This window comes from Lepidochelys kempii, chromosome 4 (assembly GCF_965140265.1).
Source record: "Lepidochelys kempii isolate rLepKem1 chromosome 4, rLepKem1.hap2, whole genome shotgun sequence".
In the NCBI taxonomy this organism is placed as follows: Eukaryota; Metazoa; Chordata; order Testudines; family Cheloniidae; genus Lepidochelys; species Lepidochelys kempii.
Genome location: NC_133259.1, coordinates 133,403,974 through 133,422,920, shown reverse-complemented (window position 1 = coordinate 133,422,920; position 18,947 = coordinate 133,403,974). Strand labels below are relative to the sequence as shown.

At 42.6% G+C, this 18,947-nt stretch overlaps 1 protein-coding gene across 4 annotated transcripts in view; it reads right to left on the bottom strand.

The window, feature by feature from the left end:
- Window positions 1–18,947, bottom strand: part of RNF24 (ring finger protein 24) — a 71,792-nt gene that overhangs the window by 48,296 nt on the left and 4,549 nt on the right. The window contains exon 1 of one of the 4 annotated variants that reach the window (XM_073342946.1): window positions 11,709–11,798. The exons of 1 other annotated variant lie outside the window; for it this stretch is intronic. Coding sequence is in view for 1 of the 3 variants with exons in the window: in XM_073342941.1 (XP_073199042.1) it covers window positions 11,592–11,623 (32 nt within the window). In the remaining 2 variants the exon portion in view is untranslated. 2 more of the 4 variants (XM_073342947.1, XM_073342941.1) reach the window with 2 other exon arrangements.

The following is an 18,947-nucleotide window of genomic DNA, read 5'->3' as shown; positions in this document are numbered from 1 at the left end:
AGAACCACTGGAATAGGTGATTTTTTTGCAGAAAGCTATAAGCACTAGAGAAAGAGTGGTTTGTAGCTACTTCAATACTATCTAATATCACATCCAAAAATAAGTTAAAAGAAAATTAAGGTCGCAAAGTCAAGCACTCAATAGGAAATGGCAGAATTAAGGTTCCTGTGTGGCCTTAATTCAGTCCCCATGTGTATACGCATGATATGGTCTTTGATTACATGATCATATGGAAAATTTCAGACTGAATGGCTAAAGTTTGGCAAAAAGTCATAAGCAGTTCAAAATAGAGTCTTCTAATGGAAAGCATCAGGCAACCTTAACTCTATGTGGCCCTATCAGCTCTGCCTATAATACAAGGCAAGAGCGGTTAACTCCTGTTATTTAAGTTAGAAGATAATCATCAAATTTGAGGAACTGCTTAAATGTACCGTTATATGTGAATGAATTTGTGCTAAGAGTGGCATGGAAATAAATGCAGAAAATAGATCTCTAGTTTTCATTAGTTCAAATTCCTTCATCCAGTGCTTGTTAGGAAGGCAGGCCACAGTCTGCTCAGGGCTGATTTAACATTTTACAGAAAAATCAAAAGAACCTCTAACCAGCCTAAAATAGTGAGGAAATGAAGTTCAAAACAAAGTAGAACATTTTTCGTTCATGATGTGCTCAGATTGGACTGAAGCAGAAATGAGAAATGGAAGTGATTCATTAGGTCATTTTGTCCATCCTCTTGCCAGTGGTTTCGATGGAAGTCCAACCCAGAAAAGTACGTGTGTGGCATAACTACAGAAAGCTTGCAGAGCAGCCAGCAACACACATTTGGAGATAGTCATAAGATCCATATCCAGTGTACTGAATCGCAGAAACCTAAATTACATCCATTAACTGCTTGTGCCCACAAAATTGTCCTACCCGTGTATTTGCTTCTCCCCTCCTAGCTATGAAATAGTACTTGAAGAATTTTTTCCTTTGGCCTTTTGTTTCACTGTTTCCTGCCACAACACCTCTATAGGAGATCAAAATGTCGTGTCCCTCAGCACTGACTTTCATTTCTCGCCAGGGTGGTGGGAAAGCATGCAGCGTTTTTTCAAATCCATATACAGCGTAGGCTAGTATTAACGCTATGATGGTGGAACAATGACTCTAGTTTTAGATTGTCCAGTTTTAAAGGGTCACTATCGCCCATCTCGCATAGGCGAACAGGAACCTTGCATAATGTTGTCGCTTCTTTTGTACCCACACTTTCTTATTTTTCATAAAATACTATCATGTACTTAAAAAGAAAAGGAGTACTTGTGGCACCTTAGAGACTAACCAATTTATTTGAGCATAAGCTTTCGTGAGCTACAGCTCACTTCATCGGATGCATACTGTGGAAACTGCAGAACACATTATATACACAGAGACCATGAAAAAATACCTCCTCCCAACCCCACTCTCCTGCTGGTAATACCTTATCCAAAGTGATCACTCTCCTTACCATGTGCATGATAATCAAGTTGGGCCATTTCCAGCACAAAAGTTTGTGTGTGGGGGGGCGGAGGGTGAGAAAACCTGGATTTGTGCTGGAAATGGCCCAACTTGATTATCATGCACATTGTAAGGAGAGTGATCACTTTGGATAAGCTATTACCAGCAGGAGAGTGGGGTGGGAGGAGGTATTTTTTCATGCTTTATGTGTATAAAAGATCTTCTACACTTTCCACAGTATGCATCCGATGAAGTGAGCTGTAGCTTACGAAAGCTTATGCTCAAATAAACTGGTTAGTCTCTAAGGTGCCACAAGTACTCCTTTTCTTTTTGCGAATACAGACTAACACGGCTGTTACTCTGAAACCTATCATGTACTTAGTTTCCCTTCGTGAGAGGGGACTATCTGATAATCTTTAGGATTTCAAATTTGGTGCACAATTGGTGGCATCCTATTTGCATGTCCCCCATGTCCTGTGCTGCTACTTGTCCAGCACACAGACCAGACAGGAGGAGCAAAAGTGCTAAAATGACATGCTCAAAGGTCAGTTTCTCTCTGCTGGTCCTATTGGTCATGGGAGACCAGTGCTGTGCAGAAATAAACACAGGCAAGATCCTCTGCGATTGTTGTAGGAACTCAGGGTACAGGTGAGGTTGGAAAACTAACAAGGTAGTTTCTCTATTTCCCTATCACCCCCAAGCAACAGAGGATCATGTCTATTCTGTTTCCCATTGCCCAGCAACAGCAGCAGAGTGAAAATGACTAGGATCCTGTCATGTTAGTACTTCTAGCCAAATGATGTGTGCAGCTGGAGAAGAAATGATGTGATGAGACTAATCTTGGTCTCACTATCCCTGTCAGGTCTCACTATCCCTGTCTGGTATGTACTCAGATATTGGGGATTTGGGTTTACACACTACTGTGTTGACCCCCTCAGGCCAAGTGGAGGAGGAGAGGTGTAAAGTGACACACACAAAGATTAAGTGAATTGTCCAAGGTGACAGAGTCAGGAGTAGAACACTGGACTACAAGCTCTCATCCTCTGCTTTAAGTACTAGATCACACTCCAAGCAACTCTCCACTAATATTTCCCCCTAAATTTGAAAGGGAAGAATCCTTGACACACAAACAAAATTAAAACTCCAGATCCATGTGCAATTCTTCACAGTGGCGCCAAATGGCTCTCCTTTCAACACAAATCCATATGTTCCTTTTAAATAAAGACACTGAAAGCCAGGAATGAAGCTGCTCCATGAGATGTGGATGTAGAAACACAACAACATCCTCTTTCTGCTTCATAGCAGTCAACGTTCCAGGCTGGCATTTCACAATAAAGATAAAAACAGCACTCCACCGTTATTGCTCAATTCAGTTAATTTCTTCCTCTTTCCCAATGGCCTCTAGCTTGCTGTGCCCATTCTTGACCTCCCGTGTCTTCCCTGTACATGATTACTAGAGTCCACTGTGGAATACAAACAGGAAACCCTTGTACCACTGAGCAGTAAATTCATGGATACTATGAGGCCAGATACAGTTAGCTATAGGTAAGGCTGCGATTCTGTCATAGAGGTTGCAGAAGTCACAGATTCCATGACTTTCTGCGACCTCCATGACTTCCACAGCTGTGGTGGCCGGCGCAGCTGTCGCCAGGCCAGCCACACTGGCCGCTGCTTGGAGATGTGCCAATATCAGCAGTGGCCCCGGGGGCAGCCAGAGCAGCAGCCCCAGGGACAGCCCCAAAGGCCATTGGGAGAGTAGTCCCCGGGGGCCTTGAAGCAATGGGCTGCTGGGGGCAGTCAGCCCTCACTGCTGGAGCAGGGGCCCCACAGAGCAGCGGGGCCCCAGGCGCAGAGATTTAGTCATCATGGGTATTTATAGTAAAAGTCATGGACAGGTCACAGGGCCGTGAATTTTTGTTTACTGCCTGTGACCTGTCCATGACTTTTACTAAAAATACCCGTGGCTAATTCTTAGCCTTAGCTACATGGCAAGTGCACTGGTGATCCATGGATTTACAATGATGACTGAATAAGGGCAGAGGCTCAGAGAAGGAAGTCATTAGGTACAGGGTCCCTCCAAAACTCTGATCCCCCCAAAATCCTGAAAACTACTTTCTTTGCCAATTCATGAATTGTTATACTATGACAGGGGTTCTCAAACTGGGGATCACAAGGTGGTTATGTGGGAGTCATGAGCTGTCAGTCCCCGGGTCAGCTGTGGGGCTGGACCTGTCAACCCCGCACATGGCTAACAGCCCCAGCCCTGCTTTGCCCCCCCAGGTGTGGGACTGACAGCCCCAGCCCTCAGGGCGTAGGAGTCACACTCAGAGGCTTGCTGTGTGAAAGGGATCACCAATACAAAAAGTTTGAGAACCACTGTACTAAAACAAGGAGTGCTGCTAAGGAGAACGTGAATAGGCCCGCTCATATCTTTTATGTTAATACACAGACATCTCATCATTTCTCTAACGGAGTATAGTCAGAAATAAAATACCAAGAGATTAATAGTCTGCACAGCATATGTTTAAGGTAGGCATCTTGTGTTAGGTGCAGGAATGCTGTCGGTCACCAAGAACCAAAAGGTAAATGAAATAAAGACTAGCTGAGTTCAGTATGGGGATACAGAGGAGGAACTAAATAAGGTTGCTATATTATCTCAAAAGTTTTTAGGGAGTAGTTTGAAAAGGGACCAGGTGGCTCCAAGGACTAGCTGTGGAACAGCAAAGTAGCATGGGGATAGAAGGGAAGAATCTTTATTCCTGGGGGAATTCTGCACCACGGCACACTGCAGAATTTTGCAGAAATTAATGCAGTGCATTCAGAATTTCCTTTCCCCCACAGAAATGGGATGCAGTGCTGCTGGCCGCCACTAGGGGATGCTAGACCCAACAGGGTCCAGCTCACACACAGAAAACACTGCCAGGGGAGGGAGCAAGAGGGTTCCTGGCAGCTGCAGTTCCCAGCATGCCCTGAGGGAAGGAGACGGCGGTGCGTAGGAAACTCCATGCAAGCCTGGGACCCAGCATCAGGCTGTTTCTCCCTCTGGATCCCTGGGCTATGGGGGAGGGAAGGGTGTATTGGCTGGCAGGGGCACCATGGCTGGGCTCTGGGGGGGAGGGGTTCTGGGTGTCTGGCCCCCTGGCTGGGCAGGGGGCAGAGAAACAGGAACTGGGTTGTCATAGGGGTTTCTTTAACTCTCTACTCCTGGGGGAATTTTCTGTGTGTGTATTGTTACAGACATACTTGCTGACAGGTTTTTTGAAATAAATTACCAAAATAATTGAAACTGGTGTGATTATCTAGTGTTATTTTGATAAATAAAATTTGCAGAATTTTAAAATATTGTGCACAGAACTTTTATTTTTTGGCACAGAATTTTTAATTATTTGGTGCAGAATGCCCCAGGAGCAAATCTTGTACTGCTGTTACCCTCATTCCTTGTTCTGTGAACACAAGACTTCAGTCTCCAGGGATGCCCAAAGTAGCACCTTTCACCTGCACTAAATTTTGTCTCTCTCACACTCACACACACACACAATAGAGCAGCATGCAGATGACTGAAAAGCTGGTGTCCTGTGGTAGAGAAGCACTAACAAAGCCGGTGAGTCTCCTATTTGTTTTAACAGGAGATGTGTCCCTCCACTCTTGCAAGGCAAGGGTACATTTTGGAGCTCAGTGGGATTTTTTGTTTTTGTTTTGTGTTTCGTTAAAAGATTTTAAGATATCAACATTATTTAAAAAGAAAAAGGAGGACTTGTGGCACCTTAGAGACTAACATATTTATCTGAGCATAAGCTTTCGTGAGCTACAGCTCACTTCATCATGAAGTAAGCTGTAGCTCATGAAAGCTTATTCTCAAATAAATTTGTTAGTCTCTAAGGTGCCACAAGTCCTCCTTTTCTTTTTGCAGATACAGACTAACACGGCTGCTACTCTGAAACATTATTTAAGAACCTTAAAAAAAAAAAAAAAAAAGGCATTCCTCACCCTACTCCGATAGGAATTTGTGCCAATGCGTTTTTACTGTTTGTTTTACATCCTTCCTGATGCCAACAGAAGATGTTAACCTCAAAATGTGCTAAATATATGGTTTCTCTTTCCCCACATTTTAAAGTAACAGCTGTTTTCTGTGGAGGAGGAGGAAAGGTTTTCAGAATTCTCGCAGTTTGGTGGGAAGAAAAAAAAAAGTCCTAATGCAAGTTCACGCAATATTTTGGGCCGCATCTTGTGATTTTTCAATACTGTGTATGCTTTACTATCGGCAAGCGGAATTTTTCAACTGTTCTGAGGCGGTTAAAGAAATTCCATGGAATTGTAAAGAGTCAGGGATACTGAGATTCCACTATCCCACGCTGGGAACTGCAGCAGGGGAAATGAAGAGAACTGAATACTGTGACTCCCTCCGCAACACTGCAAAATTGGCCAGTGAACGCAGCAGCATTCCTGGGGCCTTGCACAGGGTGTAGTGTTGTTTGAGTAAACAGTGACAGCCATAAAACAACATGATTTTCCCTCCTACAGTTCCTCCCACCCTACTGTATACTCAGTGGTACGAGCCTGCACAGTTTATAAAATAAAACAAAACAAACCCAAAACCTGATCATGTCATTTTACAGGATAAATTTGAAACAGGAAAAAAAATTACAGTAATTTACTGTTGTGCTCTCATTATTAGGGGTAAAATTCAATTTTGACTATAAGCCAGGCTGATACGGTCTGCCCCCTTAAGAAATTCACAAGCCAAACTGTAGTGGCCTCAAAATTAGTAGTTTAAGTCTGGGCTAGAGGTAGAATTTTTCATCCACGTAATTGGATAATAGATTATTAAATTATGACACCCTTAAAATAGGAGTATTCATCTCAGTTCAGCAAATCTAAGTTCTTTGGCCATTTATATTACTTTTTGACTAGATAATTTCAGTTCACTAAGTTTTGTCTCTTCTCTAGTTTTTAATCAATAAACTATTAGCATTTCAAACATCAGAAGGGCACATTGGATCAGAGAGGCTTACACTGACTGCTAGAGACCTACGGTGGCTGCAGGATTTTTTTTTTTTTTTTAAGTTAAGTTTCTAGCCTTTTTCCTCGCAGAAGCAGACCTCAAAGTGTGTAACTCAACTGTATGTCAATGAAAAAAGGAAAAATTTCGAAGTTAATCAGACCAGCTGTTTGCAATTAAGATGTTTAAAAAATGGTGTTTGGTTCTGTTGCGGGGGAGGATACCTCTTCCCCACTTCTGCAGCCAGATACTAGCTAGAGAATAGAAAGTCAAAGGCAACTGCAATGAAGTTGGATTTTTTTATGCAATAGATGCACGTGTATAGCAGGTTGGTAGGGGGTGCACAGGAATAACTCCCTGCTGGGTTGCCTACCCGAGTTCCCAATTCCTCTGTTTCCTTGTTTAGGTTTTTTATCGGCTTAAACCTTAACTCTGAATTTTCCAGTTTTCAATTCTAAAACTCACCCACTACGTTAATACAAGGATTTTTACCTTTATGTTACTGCTTGCAACCTTAACTTCACTTTACAGTGGTTTTTTGGGCCTAGGATACACTATTTATTGAGATCTATTGTAAGATTGCTGCAAAGATATTGGGAGTGCCTAGGAAAATTAAGCCACCAGCACAAGAGAGAGCGCTGCAGTGGTCAAGAGGTCTTATACCAGAACTTTATAACTTCATGTAATTAGAGTCTTCTACTGGAAGGCAAAAGATATAGGCACCAGCCACACAACTTAGCAACGAGCATCCAGGCTATGCCAACTATCTCTTTAAAAGGTCAAGAGAGCATATGACGCAGTTGAGTAGTAATACAAGCTTTTAATACAGGCTAAAGATACTTTAAACTGGTCCATTTATCAAACCATAATCTCAATCTGTCAGCATTCCCAAGTCCCTCTTGCTACCACTATGCAAGCCTCTCAGCAGGAGAAAAGAAATTGAGCGGACTGTTTCTTTCCTCAATTCCACCCTCCCTACTTTCTATACACTTTGTACCACCTCTGTCTTTAGGAAAAACTCCGCAAAACGTAAGCTTAAATTTTAAAAACAAAAGACTGGAATTAAACCTACACCGGGGCTCCACAGGCTAAACTGTGTTGGTGGAATGATAATTTTTTTTAAGTGCAGAAGAGCAGCATTATTGAAATTCTGTAAGAGAAGCCAGTTTTCCTCAGCTCCATGGGGGCTGCCATGTTAAATCACATTTGAATTCACAGAACAAGGCTGCTCAAATACCACCATGGCAGCAATTGGCACATTTCAATGAGACTACCATGGCCTCATTAGTGTAGTGGAAATCATGAGCCTTCCTTTGTATACATTAAAAAAGCATGTCTTTGAAAGCATACTGGGGGGCAGCCAGGGTTTTCCGGCTTGAAGCTCGGCAATTGGACATCACCTAGCCTACCTAGGTCAAGCAAATACAGAAATAAAACAAGCTGGGGAGAAAATTATTTTAAACAAGCCACACACAAAGGAAGATTTTAAGCAGTACTTTGAAGGGGGAGAGGGAGGGTCAGTAGGGTGTAACTTAATCCTTACCTTCAGATCTGTCCAACTAAAACCTACTTTTCCTGGACTCCAAGGAACAGCATTTTTGCAATAGGGTCTTTTTTTTATTATTAGAATTAAGGGTGTTTTTTTTTTTTTTTTTACATTTTTAGAATGTAAGTACTTAATTTGATCTTTCTCCCCTTCACATCAGATACAAGAGGGCTAGAAAAACAGCCCTTCCTTTCTGGTCCAACTAGGGTCTGCCAGTCACCCACAGGAGGCAAGGGGACTGATTCTGAAATCATTTTCCTACAAGATAAAACTCATTCTAAACTAACAAATGAAGGTTACATAATCAAGTGGCTTCAAAAATAAATCCTCTTTGTGTATGATCCTGCATACCTCATTCGGGCAAAACTCCAGGGTCAGTTGCAATTCCCCCTGTGTAGGAGCTGCAGAAAGGTACCCTAAATATCTTATGGTACTGTCTTCACTAGCATTGTTAAAGCGCGGCTGCGGCAGCCTTTAACATGGCTGTGTAGTCACGGCACCAGTGCCGGGAGAGAGCTCTCCCAGCGCTGTAAAAAACCCATCCCCAAGGGGGGGTAGCTACCCCCGCGGCTCCAAGCACGGGTGCACTGTCCACACTGCCACTTTACAGCACTGAAACTTGCGGTGCTCAGGGGGTGTTTTTTCACATCCCTGAGCGAGAAAGTGGCAGCGTAGACAAGGCCTGAGAAATGAACAACACTGAGTATGCACCAACTGCATTCTTTTTTAGTCTTTTAAATAAAAGGAAAAAACCAGGTATCAATTCAAGTTCTTGGATTTATTAAAAAACCCTACAAATAAATTCAATATTTAAATTAAAAAAAAATCTTACTAACAGCAAATAGATTCCTTCTTAAACCTATACTACTTTGGGTACACAAATGGTGCTGCTTAAAAAAAAAAAAAAAAAAAAAAAAAAAAAGAGATAATCCCTGCAATTTTATAAGCCGCTAATCCACTGATCTCATTGAAAAGGATTAGAATTATTCTCTTACTAGCAAATTAAAGGAGTTCTGAACCCGATGTAAAGGAAAGCAAAGCACAATCCACATCCTGCAGAGACTGCTACCACACAGAAAGTCACAGATGAGGAACCCTCATCTGGCTTCCCATTAAAGAACAACTACTCTTTCCCCCATAAGTAAGCAGAGTCAGGACTGAGAACTACCCTGCCCCATAATATATGGCATGCAAGAACAAATTCAACCCAACTGCTATTTTAGTCAGTCTGACTATTACACAAGGTAGTTGAAACATCTGAGTTCACGTCCAAGATGAATTCCTGCCATGTATGAAGCACCATGAGAAACCTATGGGCAAGTCTACACTATACAATTACGCTGACCTAAGTTACGCTGACATACAGCCACTGCAGTAATTAAATCGCATTTGCATGTCCACACTATGCTCCTGTGTCCGTGGTGTGCGTCCTCACCAGGAGTGCTTGCTTAACTATCAGTGTGGGGCACTGTGCGGTGACTTCTAAAAGGCAGCAACAGTCAACATAAGCAATTCAATGTCTACACTGACACTACGTTAACCTAACCACATCGACCTAAGCGCTACACCTCTCATGGAGGTGGAGTTATTAAGTCAGTGTAGAGGGTGAGTTGCATCGGTGGGAGTTACATTTTAGTGTAGACACTTAGAGAGTCAGGTCGATGTAAACTGCCTTACGTCAATCTAACTGTGCAGTCTAGACCAGAGCTATGAATGACATCATGACATTTTGTGGAAGAAAATGTGTCACAGAGATGTTCTCTATGCACTGTCTTACCGTCTCAGTTGTTGGAGGAGGAAAGTAACAATTGATACATCGGCTCCATAAAAACAAATTTATTTTGCTCTGGTCACTGGACACTGAAAAGTTCAAAACAGTTTCAGCAGAACCTCCCTCTCTTATCAGCAAGCCTGATAATTCTCTCAAAAATCCTGGCAGTCTCACCCCATTTCACAGCCAAGGTTTAACGGCAGAGTTCTGTAGTCAAGACTTGCACTTCTAAGATTTAATTACTTGTAAAAATATACTATAGGATATCTATGGAAGTACTGTGAAGTATTATCTGTCATTAGAAACCAACTACATTTCTCAAAACAGACTACATTGTGATACAATACCTTTGATTTTTAAATAGTCATATTTATTCAATCCTTCATTAGCAAGATCCTACTGCGAATTTAGTTCCTGTGTCATAAAAAAACACTCTCAGACAATGAAAAGAAATCAAAATAGAAAGTGCATTAAACAATGGACAGATGATATAACAGACAATTTATTTGAAGGGAATCAAGTCAAATCTGACCCAAAATTTAGATAGAGTAAAAAGTAAGCTTTTGCCAATATAAATCTCTTAAAAAATAAAATCCACTGACACCTCCACTGAAGTTCTGAATTGTATCTAATCCTGGTCTATGTGGGGAAATTGATTGGCACAGCTATAGCAGAATATTTATTTGGTTAGAGATATGCCAGTCAATTTCTGCATGTAGACAAGCCGTAAAGAATGACTGAGAAAGAAATTAAACAGCACGAAAAGGGAAGTCACATCTCTGTTCTCAGGCTCTTTTTCTACTACAGTGAATGCTATGAGTAATCTCCATTCATGCAAACATTCAGCTGAAAAAGCAGTCACTCCCTTTCTGCTTTTCAGCAACGTCACAATATCACACTCAGCATGCAACATTCTTTGTGTAAGCATGTAAAAGAGGCCAAATGTATAAACAATAAGCTAAAAACAGAACTCACATTATAGTTTGATGTAAGCCCACGCTCATTTTGTAACAATGACCTCACTGCTCTTACACTTGATCAGCACTGTCATCACTTGATAAATATTAGCACTGCAACATTTGACCACATGGACTTTACATTGCTTTGAATTAAGACTGCCAGTGCAATGGCAGCTACTGCACATGCATATACCCTCTCTATGAAGCAACATAAATTACAAATATCCATTTGCAATCACAATACTGTACATTAGTCTGCAGTCACAACCGTCCCTTCTTGTATTTTAACTTATTGTTATCAAATCACCAGTTTAAATACTTCCACTCCCAATATTTCAAATTTTCATGTTAGCACAAAAGTTTCCTTCATAAACCAGACTAGCTCATATTGAGCAGACATATTTCATGCCAATCGCCTTTTCTCATGACTTTTCTCTAATGGCGAGAACTTTGCATTTAAATCATCTACTAGGAGTCTGGTTTCAGAGGAGCAGCCGTGTTAGTCTGTATTCACAAAAAGAAAAGGAGTACTTGTGGCACCTTAGAGACTAACAAATTTATTTGAGCATAAGCTTCCATAGCTCACGAAAGCTTATGCTCAAATAAATTTGTTAGTCTCTAAGGTGCCACAAGTACTCCTTTTCTTTTTACTAGGAGTCTGTTCATCTTAAAAGCACCGATTTATAGGAGTTCAGGTACATGAACCCTAATGTGAGAGAACAGAAAAAACAGTGCACCTCCAATACCCAAGCCTTTCCTGCTATTACCATAGTAATGCTGGATATTTAAACCACTACAGAGCAGGTGCTACCTGTATTTAACTACTAGTATCAGAGCACAACTTACAGAAAACTGGACATCTGAACGGAGATGGACATCTGTAAAGAAATTAAAAACAAAAACACACACACACAATACAGCAGCAGTTGTCAAACAAAGAGCTCCACTAACCCCACGACTCACTGGCACTGCTGGGGTGATAGCTGTGGTGTTTTAAATTAATACAGCTCAGACAGCCCTGACGAAGCGCAGGAGTTGTAACTGACACACACATCTGCTATGCCAGTCACAGCCAACAAACAAAATGAGAGATGGGTTTTTAAAACAGCACCACTGTTTTTTAATCATCAACCGAGAGGCACTCATAAAAACAATGTTAATGATCGATCAGAGGGCAAGAATGCATTAGTCCCATCAGATAAGAGTTATTGTTCCAGTGACAGATTCTCTATAACAATAAGAAAAGGAGTACTTGTGGCACCTTAGAGACTAACCAATTTATTTGAGCATGAGCTTTCCTGAGCTACAGCTCACTTCATCGGATGCATACCGTGGAAACTGCAGCAGACTTTATATACACACAGCGAATATGAAACAATACCTCCTCCCACCCCACTGTCCTGCTGGTAATAGCTTATCTAAAGTGATCATCAAGTTGGGCCATTTCCAGCACAAATCCAGGTTTTCTCACCCTCCACCCCCCCACACACAAATTCACTCTCCTGCTGGTAATAGCCCATCCAAAGTGACAACTCTCTACACAATGTGCATGATAATCAAGTTGGGCCATTTCCTGCACAAATCCAGGTTCTTTCACCCCCTCACCCCCCTCCCAAAAACCACACACACAAACTCACTATCCTGCTGGTAATAGCTCATCCAAAGTGACCACTCTCCCTACAATGTGCTATTACCAGCAGGAGAGTGAATTTGTGTGTGGGGGGGTGGAGGGCGAGAAAACCTGGATTTGTGCTGGAAATGGCCCAACTTGATGATCACTTTAGATAAGCTATTACCAGCAGGACAGTGGGGAGGGAGGAGGTATTGTTTCCTATTCGCTGTGTGTATATAAAGTCTGCTGCAGTTTCCACGGTATGCATCCGATGAAGTGAGCTGTAGCTCACGAAAGCTCATGCTCAAATAAATTGGTTAGTCTCTAAGGTGCCACAAGTACTCCTTTTCTTTTTGCGAATACAGACTAACACGGCTGTTACTCTGAAACCTGTCTCTATAACAATAGTGTTCTTAAAAATAATGGTCTTTTCCTCTTTAGTATAAAGAGAAATGCAATAATGAGCTAGCTACTTTGAAGAGAGATGCATTTTTTTCTTTGATTCATTTTAATATACTGAATCCCTAAATATATAATACAGTTTAAAGTAATCCCTTCTGGTGATTATATTTCTCTAGTACATTAATCTGTATGTCCACAGTGTTCTTGCTTTCAATGTGTTCTTTGCATATCTCAAACGTAAAGATGGTTTAAAAAGAGCCTTTTAATTTTAAAAATAAAAAGGTGGTCAGGCTATGTGTTTAAACACAGGAAAGTAGGGGCCGGTGGATAAAAGACATTTTTAAAATTCTGGTAAAATTCTAATTTAAATATCAGATTTAATATCAGAACATTCCTAGTATTGTTCTGACACAATACTTTCAGATTCTTTTTTACTATAAAGCTTTTCCTCAAATCATTGCAGAGTTAAAAGCCATATTGGAAAATTGATTCCTGGATGGCCAATACTCTAGATTACGCAAACAAAAATATAAATATCTTTGTACTTTCCACCTTCTTATCACTTTGGCCAGGGTGGATAACTAAAGTAGACAAGACAGTTTCATGCACAGGTTCTCATGATCTAAGACACTGTTAAAGGTCACAACCCGTCCAGATGAAATGTTTCAATACTAAGATTTTTTTTTAATTTTATGAATTCTGTAAAACAAACCCACAAAATCTAAATTTGGACCTAGAAACACCTGATAGCTTGACAGTGCCCTTAAAAACCTACTAAAGAGGGATATATTATAACAACTGGACGCCTAAACCTGGTTTATTCCCACATCTGCTTCCTCCTCTTCCCATGCCCAAAAACATCTCTGGAGAAAGTCTCACGATCATGCAGTCTTCCTCCATTGCAACTCTCTTCTCTCCCTCCTTCAGTACTGCTGTAGACTCTTATCAAACAGCTTTATTTCTCCATCCTCATTGACTCCTATACCTCAAACTCCATTAGGAGTTTGCTATATTTAACTCACTCTTTGCAAAATCTTGCTTGTTTTTCAAAGAAAAAAATCGTCAGATCATCTTATATGGTCCCCATATACTGAAGTATCTGAGCCCCACACAATATTTAACGGCTTTTTTGCTCACAACACTCCTATGAGATAGGGAACTAAGGCACAGAGAGGCTAAACAAACTTGCTCAAAGTTACACAGGAAGTCTGTGGCAGAGCAGGGAATTGAACTCAGGTCTCCCAAGTCCAGGCCATGGACTATTCTTCTCTAGAGGAAAAGCTGCCACCACAACCTCCCTTCCCTTCCCTCTCACTCTCTTCTGCTTTTCCCTGCCAACATGTATCCTCTCCTTCTGTCAGAATGCTGTCTTCCACTCCATTCTCTCCTAACTAATCAACCTACTGCGTTCCCACTCTCAGCCATCCCCTTTCTCTCCTCCTTCACCTTTCAACCTTTTCTGGCCTATTTCACTCAAAATACAAGCCTGCTGTGGTCTTAACTCAGCTGCTTCTCTAACTTTGCCCCACCTCCACCTCAGTGAACATGCCATTGCCTTGAGATCCTCTCCTCCATTTTAGATTCCATCCAGTCCCTCCTAACCCTCTCCAGTCCACACAAACTGCTCTCCCCAAGGTTTCTAATGATCATTTCCTCTCTAGATCCTAGGGCCTGTCCTTCATTTGCCTTGACTTCTCTGCTGCTCCTGGCACTGTTGATAGGACACTGCTAAAAATCATGTCCTTTCCTGGCTTGAGATACCATCTTTCCTGGGTTCTCTTCCTACCTCTCGGATCACTTCAAAATCTTTCAGTAGGGTGGGAGTCTTCAACACACACCCATCTCTCTGTGTGACAGTCCCACAGGGCTCCAGTCTTGATCCTCTCCTCTCTTTAATCCCTGTAGACGGGTGACTTCATTGCTCACAGAGGTTTAAACTGTCACCTATATATTGCTAGGTTTCAGAGTAACAGCCGCGTTAGTCTGTATTCGCAAAAAGAAAAGGAGTACTTGTGGTACCTTAGAGACTAACCAATTTATTTGAGCATAAGCTTTCGTGAGCTACAGCTCACTTCATCGGATGCATACTGTGGATGCATACTTTCCACAGTATGCATCTGATGAAGTGAGCTGTAGCTCATGAAAGCTTATGCTCAAATAAATTGGTTAGTCTCTAAGGTGCCATAAGTACTATATATTGCTGAATCACACCTATCCTCTGGGCTCTCAAGCCGTCTCTCTCAATTCGCTCCTCATCTCAGCCTGTTTATCCAATGGTTCTCCTCCGAGAAGTCTCCACCAGCTTACACTTAACATAGCCAAACTGAGCTCATGATTTCCCCCCAAACCTTCTTCACTAATGCCGCTTCCTGTCACTGCCAATACACCACCACCCTCCATAGCTGAGCCTCATTGTGGGTCATCCATCTTGAATTCCTCCCACCCTTACCTCATACATCCAGGCTGTAACTTAAGTCATGCCACGTCTTTCTTCACATCCTATTTAAAGATCTAACCTCTTCTGTTTGTCCTAACAGTCAATACTCTCATCCAGGCCCTCGTTGGTCCTAATGACTGCTGACTCCCCCTTCTGGTCCCCTAGCACTGCCATACAAAAAAGCAGCTACAAAGATCACCACCTTTGCCTCACCACCTTCTCTTTGTATTCATACTCTGGCTCTCCCTATAGCAACAAATCAAGCTCAAGCTTCTCAAACTTCATAACTCTGCTTTCCCTATTTATCTGAGCTTGATTTATCACATTACAACCTGCCTCCTCTGTTCCACCCATTGGGCAGCTTCTCACACAAACATACCTTATGCCTTCTTCCACACTGACCCTTATGCACTGAGCACCCACACTGAATTGTACTCTAAGGCCAATAACCTCTCCTCAAGACGCACCTCTGCCATGATGCCTACAAGAAATCAGCCAATGAATAGCAGCTTGAGGACAAGCTGATCCGCATGGTTGGTACTTTTACATCATGATGATGAAAAAAACTCTATGTGTACACAAAAATTGTATATTTGATAGTGTTCCCCTCCCTTTACATGCTACTTCCTAGTCAACTGTTCAGAGCAGGGACCGTGTTTGTTATTTGTTTGCATAAAAGACTGCTAATCCTGATCAAGATCTCTAGACACCACCATATTATAAATATTATAAAATGATGACTAAGAGAACTAACAGGCCCTTGTAGTTTGCTGGGCCCGCCAGATTTTGTAGAACAGACTATCTTTGCTGCTTGGAAAAAAATCTCGTTCTCTCTTTTCAGGAATAAATAAGTTAGTTCAATTAACTGATCAGCGCCAGTGAAAGAGGCTATCGTAGTCAATTGCTGGTTTGATAGTTCATCTGCCCCCTCCAGATGAACGGCCAATAAGGTCCACTAGCTCAGAGGTTTAACTTCCTAACTTTTGCAGCAAATATGTACCTTTTAGAATGGGTCACCTCCAGGAGAGTGGTTATTATGGTTAAGGTAGAAGCAACCAAGAGGCTCCAGCTTGTGCAAAACACGATAGCCCAGCTCCCTAGCTAGAGGAATCACATCACCCCTGTACTCTATACACTCCATTGGCTCACAGTTCATTTCCAATTCAAGACCCTGAGCCTTATTTCCACGGCATGCATCCGATGAAGTGAGCTGTAGCTCACGAAAGCTCCTGCTCAAATAAATTGGTTAGTCTCTAATGTGCCACGAGTACTCCTTTTCTTTTTATGAATACAGACTAACACGGCTGTTATTCCGAAACCTGTCATTTACAAGGCTGTGAGCAGGTCAAGGCTTTTGTATATCTGAAATAGCCTCTCCAACTACAAGCCTCTGAGCCAAGTGTCTTCTGGGACAATGCAGTTAACAAGGCCTAGAAGAAAAGTTGCAAAACTGTAGATAAAATGTCTTGGGTCAACAATGCTCAACTTTGATATCAGTTCTATCTCCCGCAATAGCTAAGCCAAAGCCTAGCCAGCTTCAGAACATATTACAAGATCCAGCTATGAGCCATAGATGTTCTGCCATAACAGAAAGTTAGGAAACCCTAATATTTGGGGTGAAAGTTTTAAGAACTAAACCAAAGCAAAAATGTTCAGGCCTACTTTATGTACACATCATAAAGAATTAAAATGGGTCACAATTTTTTTCTGCTGTATGGGTCACCTTTAAACAGCTGCTGCATTCCACTGGGGTATGAATGCTTCCCATATAAATTCAGACCTTGAGATCAAAGGCTTTGCATAGTGATTATCATCTCCAGGAAGAAGCTTCCTCTGCCTTTGCATTACCCTAGGGCTGGCCTTGGTTTACTGACTGCACAGAGGAGAGAGTGAACGGCTAGGGGAAAAGCTGGAGCAGCAGTAGAGGTTGACCAGTAAGACCACCTTGTGTTCTATTTAGAATCACTGATTCTACTGATGTTCTGTGAAGGGTAAAATAGCTTTGTTGATCTCTACCACTGCAAGAGCAGGAGAGTTATGCATTTGGAATGACACTTGGATGGCAGCAGCCTGATATACCTCTAGCCTATGACAAAGTCAGTTGCTGCTTGTGTAACATACTGGTGGGTGGGTGGGTGTTACAGGCTCCCCTTTTGCACTGTTCCAGTGGATAAGTTTTTACAGCCCCCAGGTACAGAGCTTTGGCTCAAACTGATGCAGCTCAGGCTTTCAAGTCTGCAGGTTCCCAGTTCCATCCTTGGTGCATCTGCCAAGAGGACAGACATCATGCTTGCTATGACTTTCATTGGCTAGATCAGCAGAGGATGGGCCCTCACTGCTGCTACAATGTCCGACCAGGGGGGAACAAACACCCCTGGTTCAGTTTCTAACGGTGAGCTTGAGCTTAAGGCCAGTGGAGAAGTGCTGGCTTTGTAGATGACTAAAGAGAAGCATAAAGATGGAAAGGGTCCTGTGTTTTAATGTGCAAAGGAGTGGTCCACAGGCATAAAAAAGCCTTCACTTTATGTTATTATCCCAGTCTCTTGTCTAGTCTCTCATCTACCCTTTTCAGGAGAGGTTATCGAGGAAGTGTTGGCTGGGAAGCCCCAATACCACTTGGATCAGATGATACAGAGCTCAGTCTAGAATCATAAACATTAAGGTCAGAAGGGACCATTATGATCATCTAGTCTGACCTCCTGCACAATTCAGGCCACAGAATCTCACCCCCCATTCCTGCAATAAACCTCTCACCTTTGTCTGAGCTATTGAAGTCCTCAAATCATGGTTTAAAGACTTCAAGGTGCAGAGAATCCTCCAGCAAGTGACCCAGGCCCCATGCTGCAGAGGAAGGTGAAAACCCCCCAGGGCCTCTTCAAATCTGCCCTGGAATCAAACAGTCTCATGTCATGGAGGCAGCTCTGATCAATGTAGCGGTACTAGCGGACAATCTTCTGGTGATGGATTTGCCCTTGCTGATGTCAGCAGCCACTCAAAGATGCCTGGGTTTTAGTTGCTTTCAGTCTGGAACGCACAACTGAATCTAGCCTGTGGCAGCCTGTCTAACTTCCCCCTCCTCCTCGCCTTGAGGAGATCTACTGGAGTCTCCCTTGGCTAAAGCATGTACTATACACAGAGAGATGCACCAGTGGGAGTCTGGGCTAGAAACCTGTTCCCCTGGCTGCCAGTCCCAGGCCTGAACAACTAGACCACACTGCCTCTCCTGGCTGTCTCTGGCATCTGGTACAAGGCTTTCCCACATTGGTCAATACATTTTGGATTCTTTCCACCCCTCCCAGAGATACCATGGCTTTGCTCTGAGACTTTCAGGGGTATTTCTGCGGGCGGGAGGGGGGGAGCTAGGGAGGAATTATGGAGATTGCTTGGACCAGCAGCAAGGGCCAAAGGTACAAAGCCACACAAAGATGGGAGGGTTTAGGGGAATGCCTTGAATGCTTGTGGTGCATTTTAGATGCATTTCCATGCATGTTAAAATAACTGGGACTTCTCCCCCCACAGAGAAACCTGGACCTCTCCCAACTATCTATGACCAAGGAGAGGGCATGCCCCGCCTTGTTGTGCCCAACCCCCACCCCTAAACAGGGTGAAGGGGAGGATCAGCCCTAGGAAAACTGCTCTTCTATTCTGCATAGGGCCCTTAATTACCTAGGTCAGTTCTGGGCCTCCTTATCAGGTTGAGCTTCCTCTGTCCCATTCCCTCTCTCTTCCTGCTGCCCCGCCCTGCCCCTCC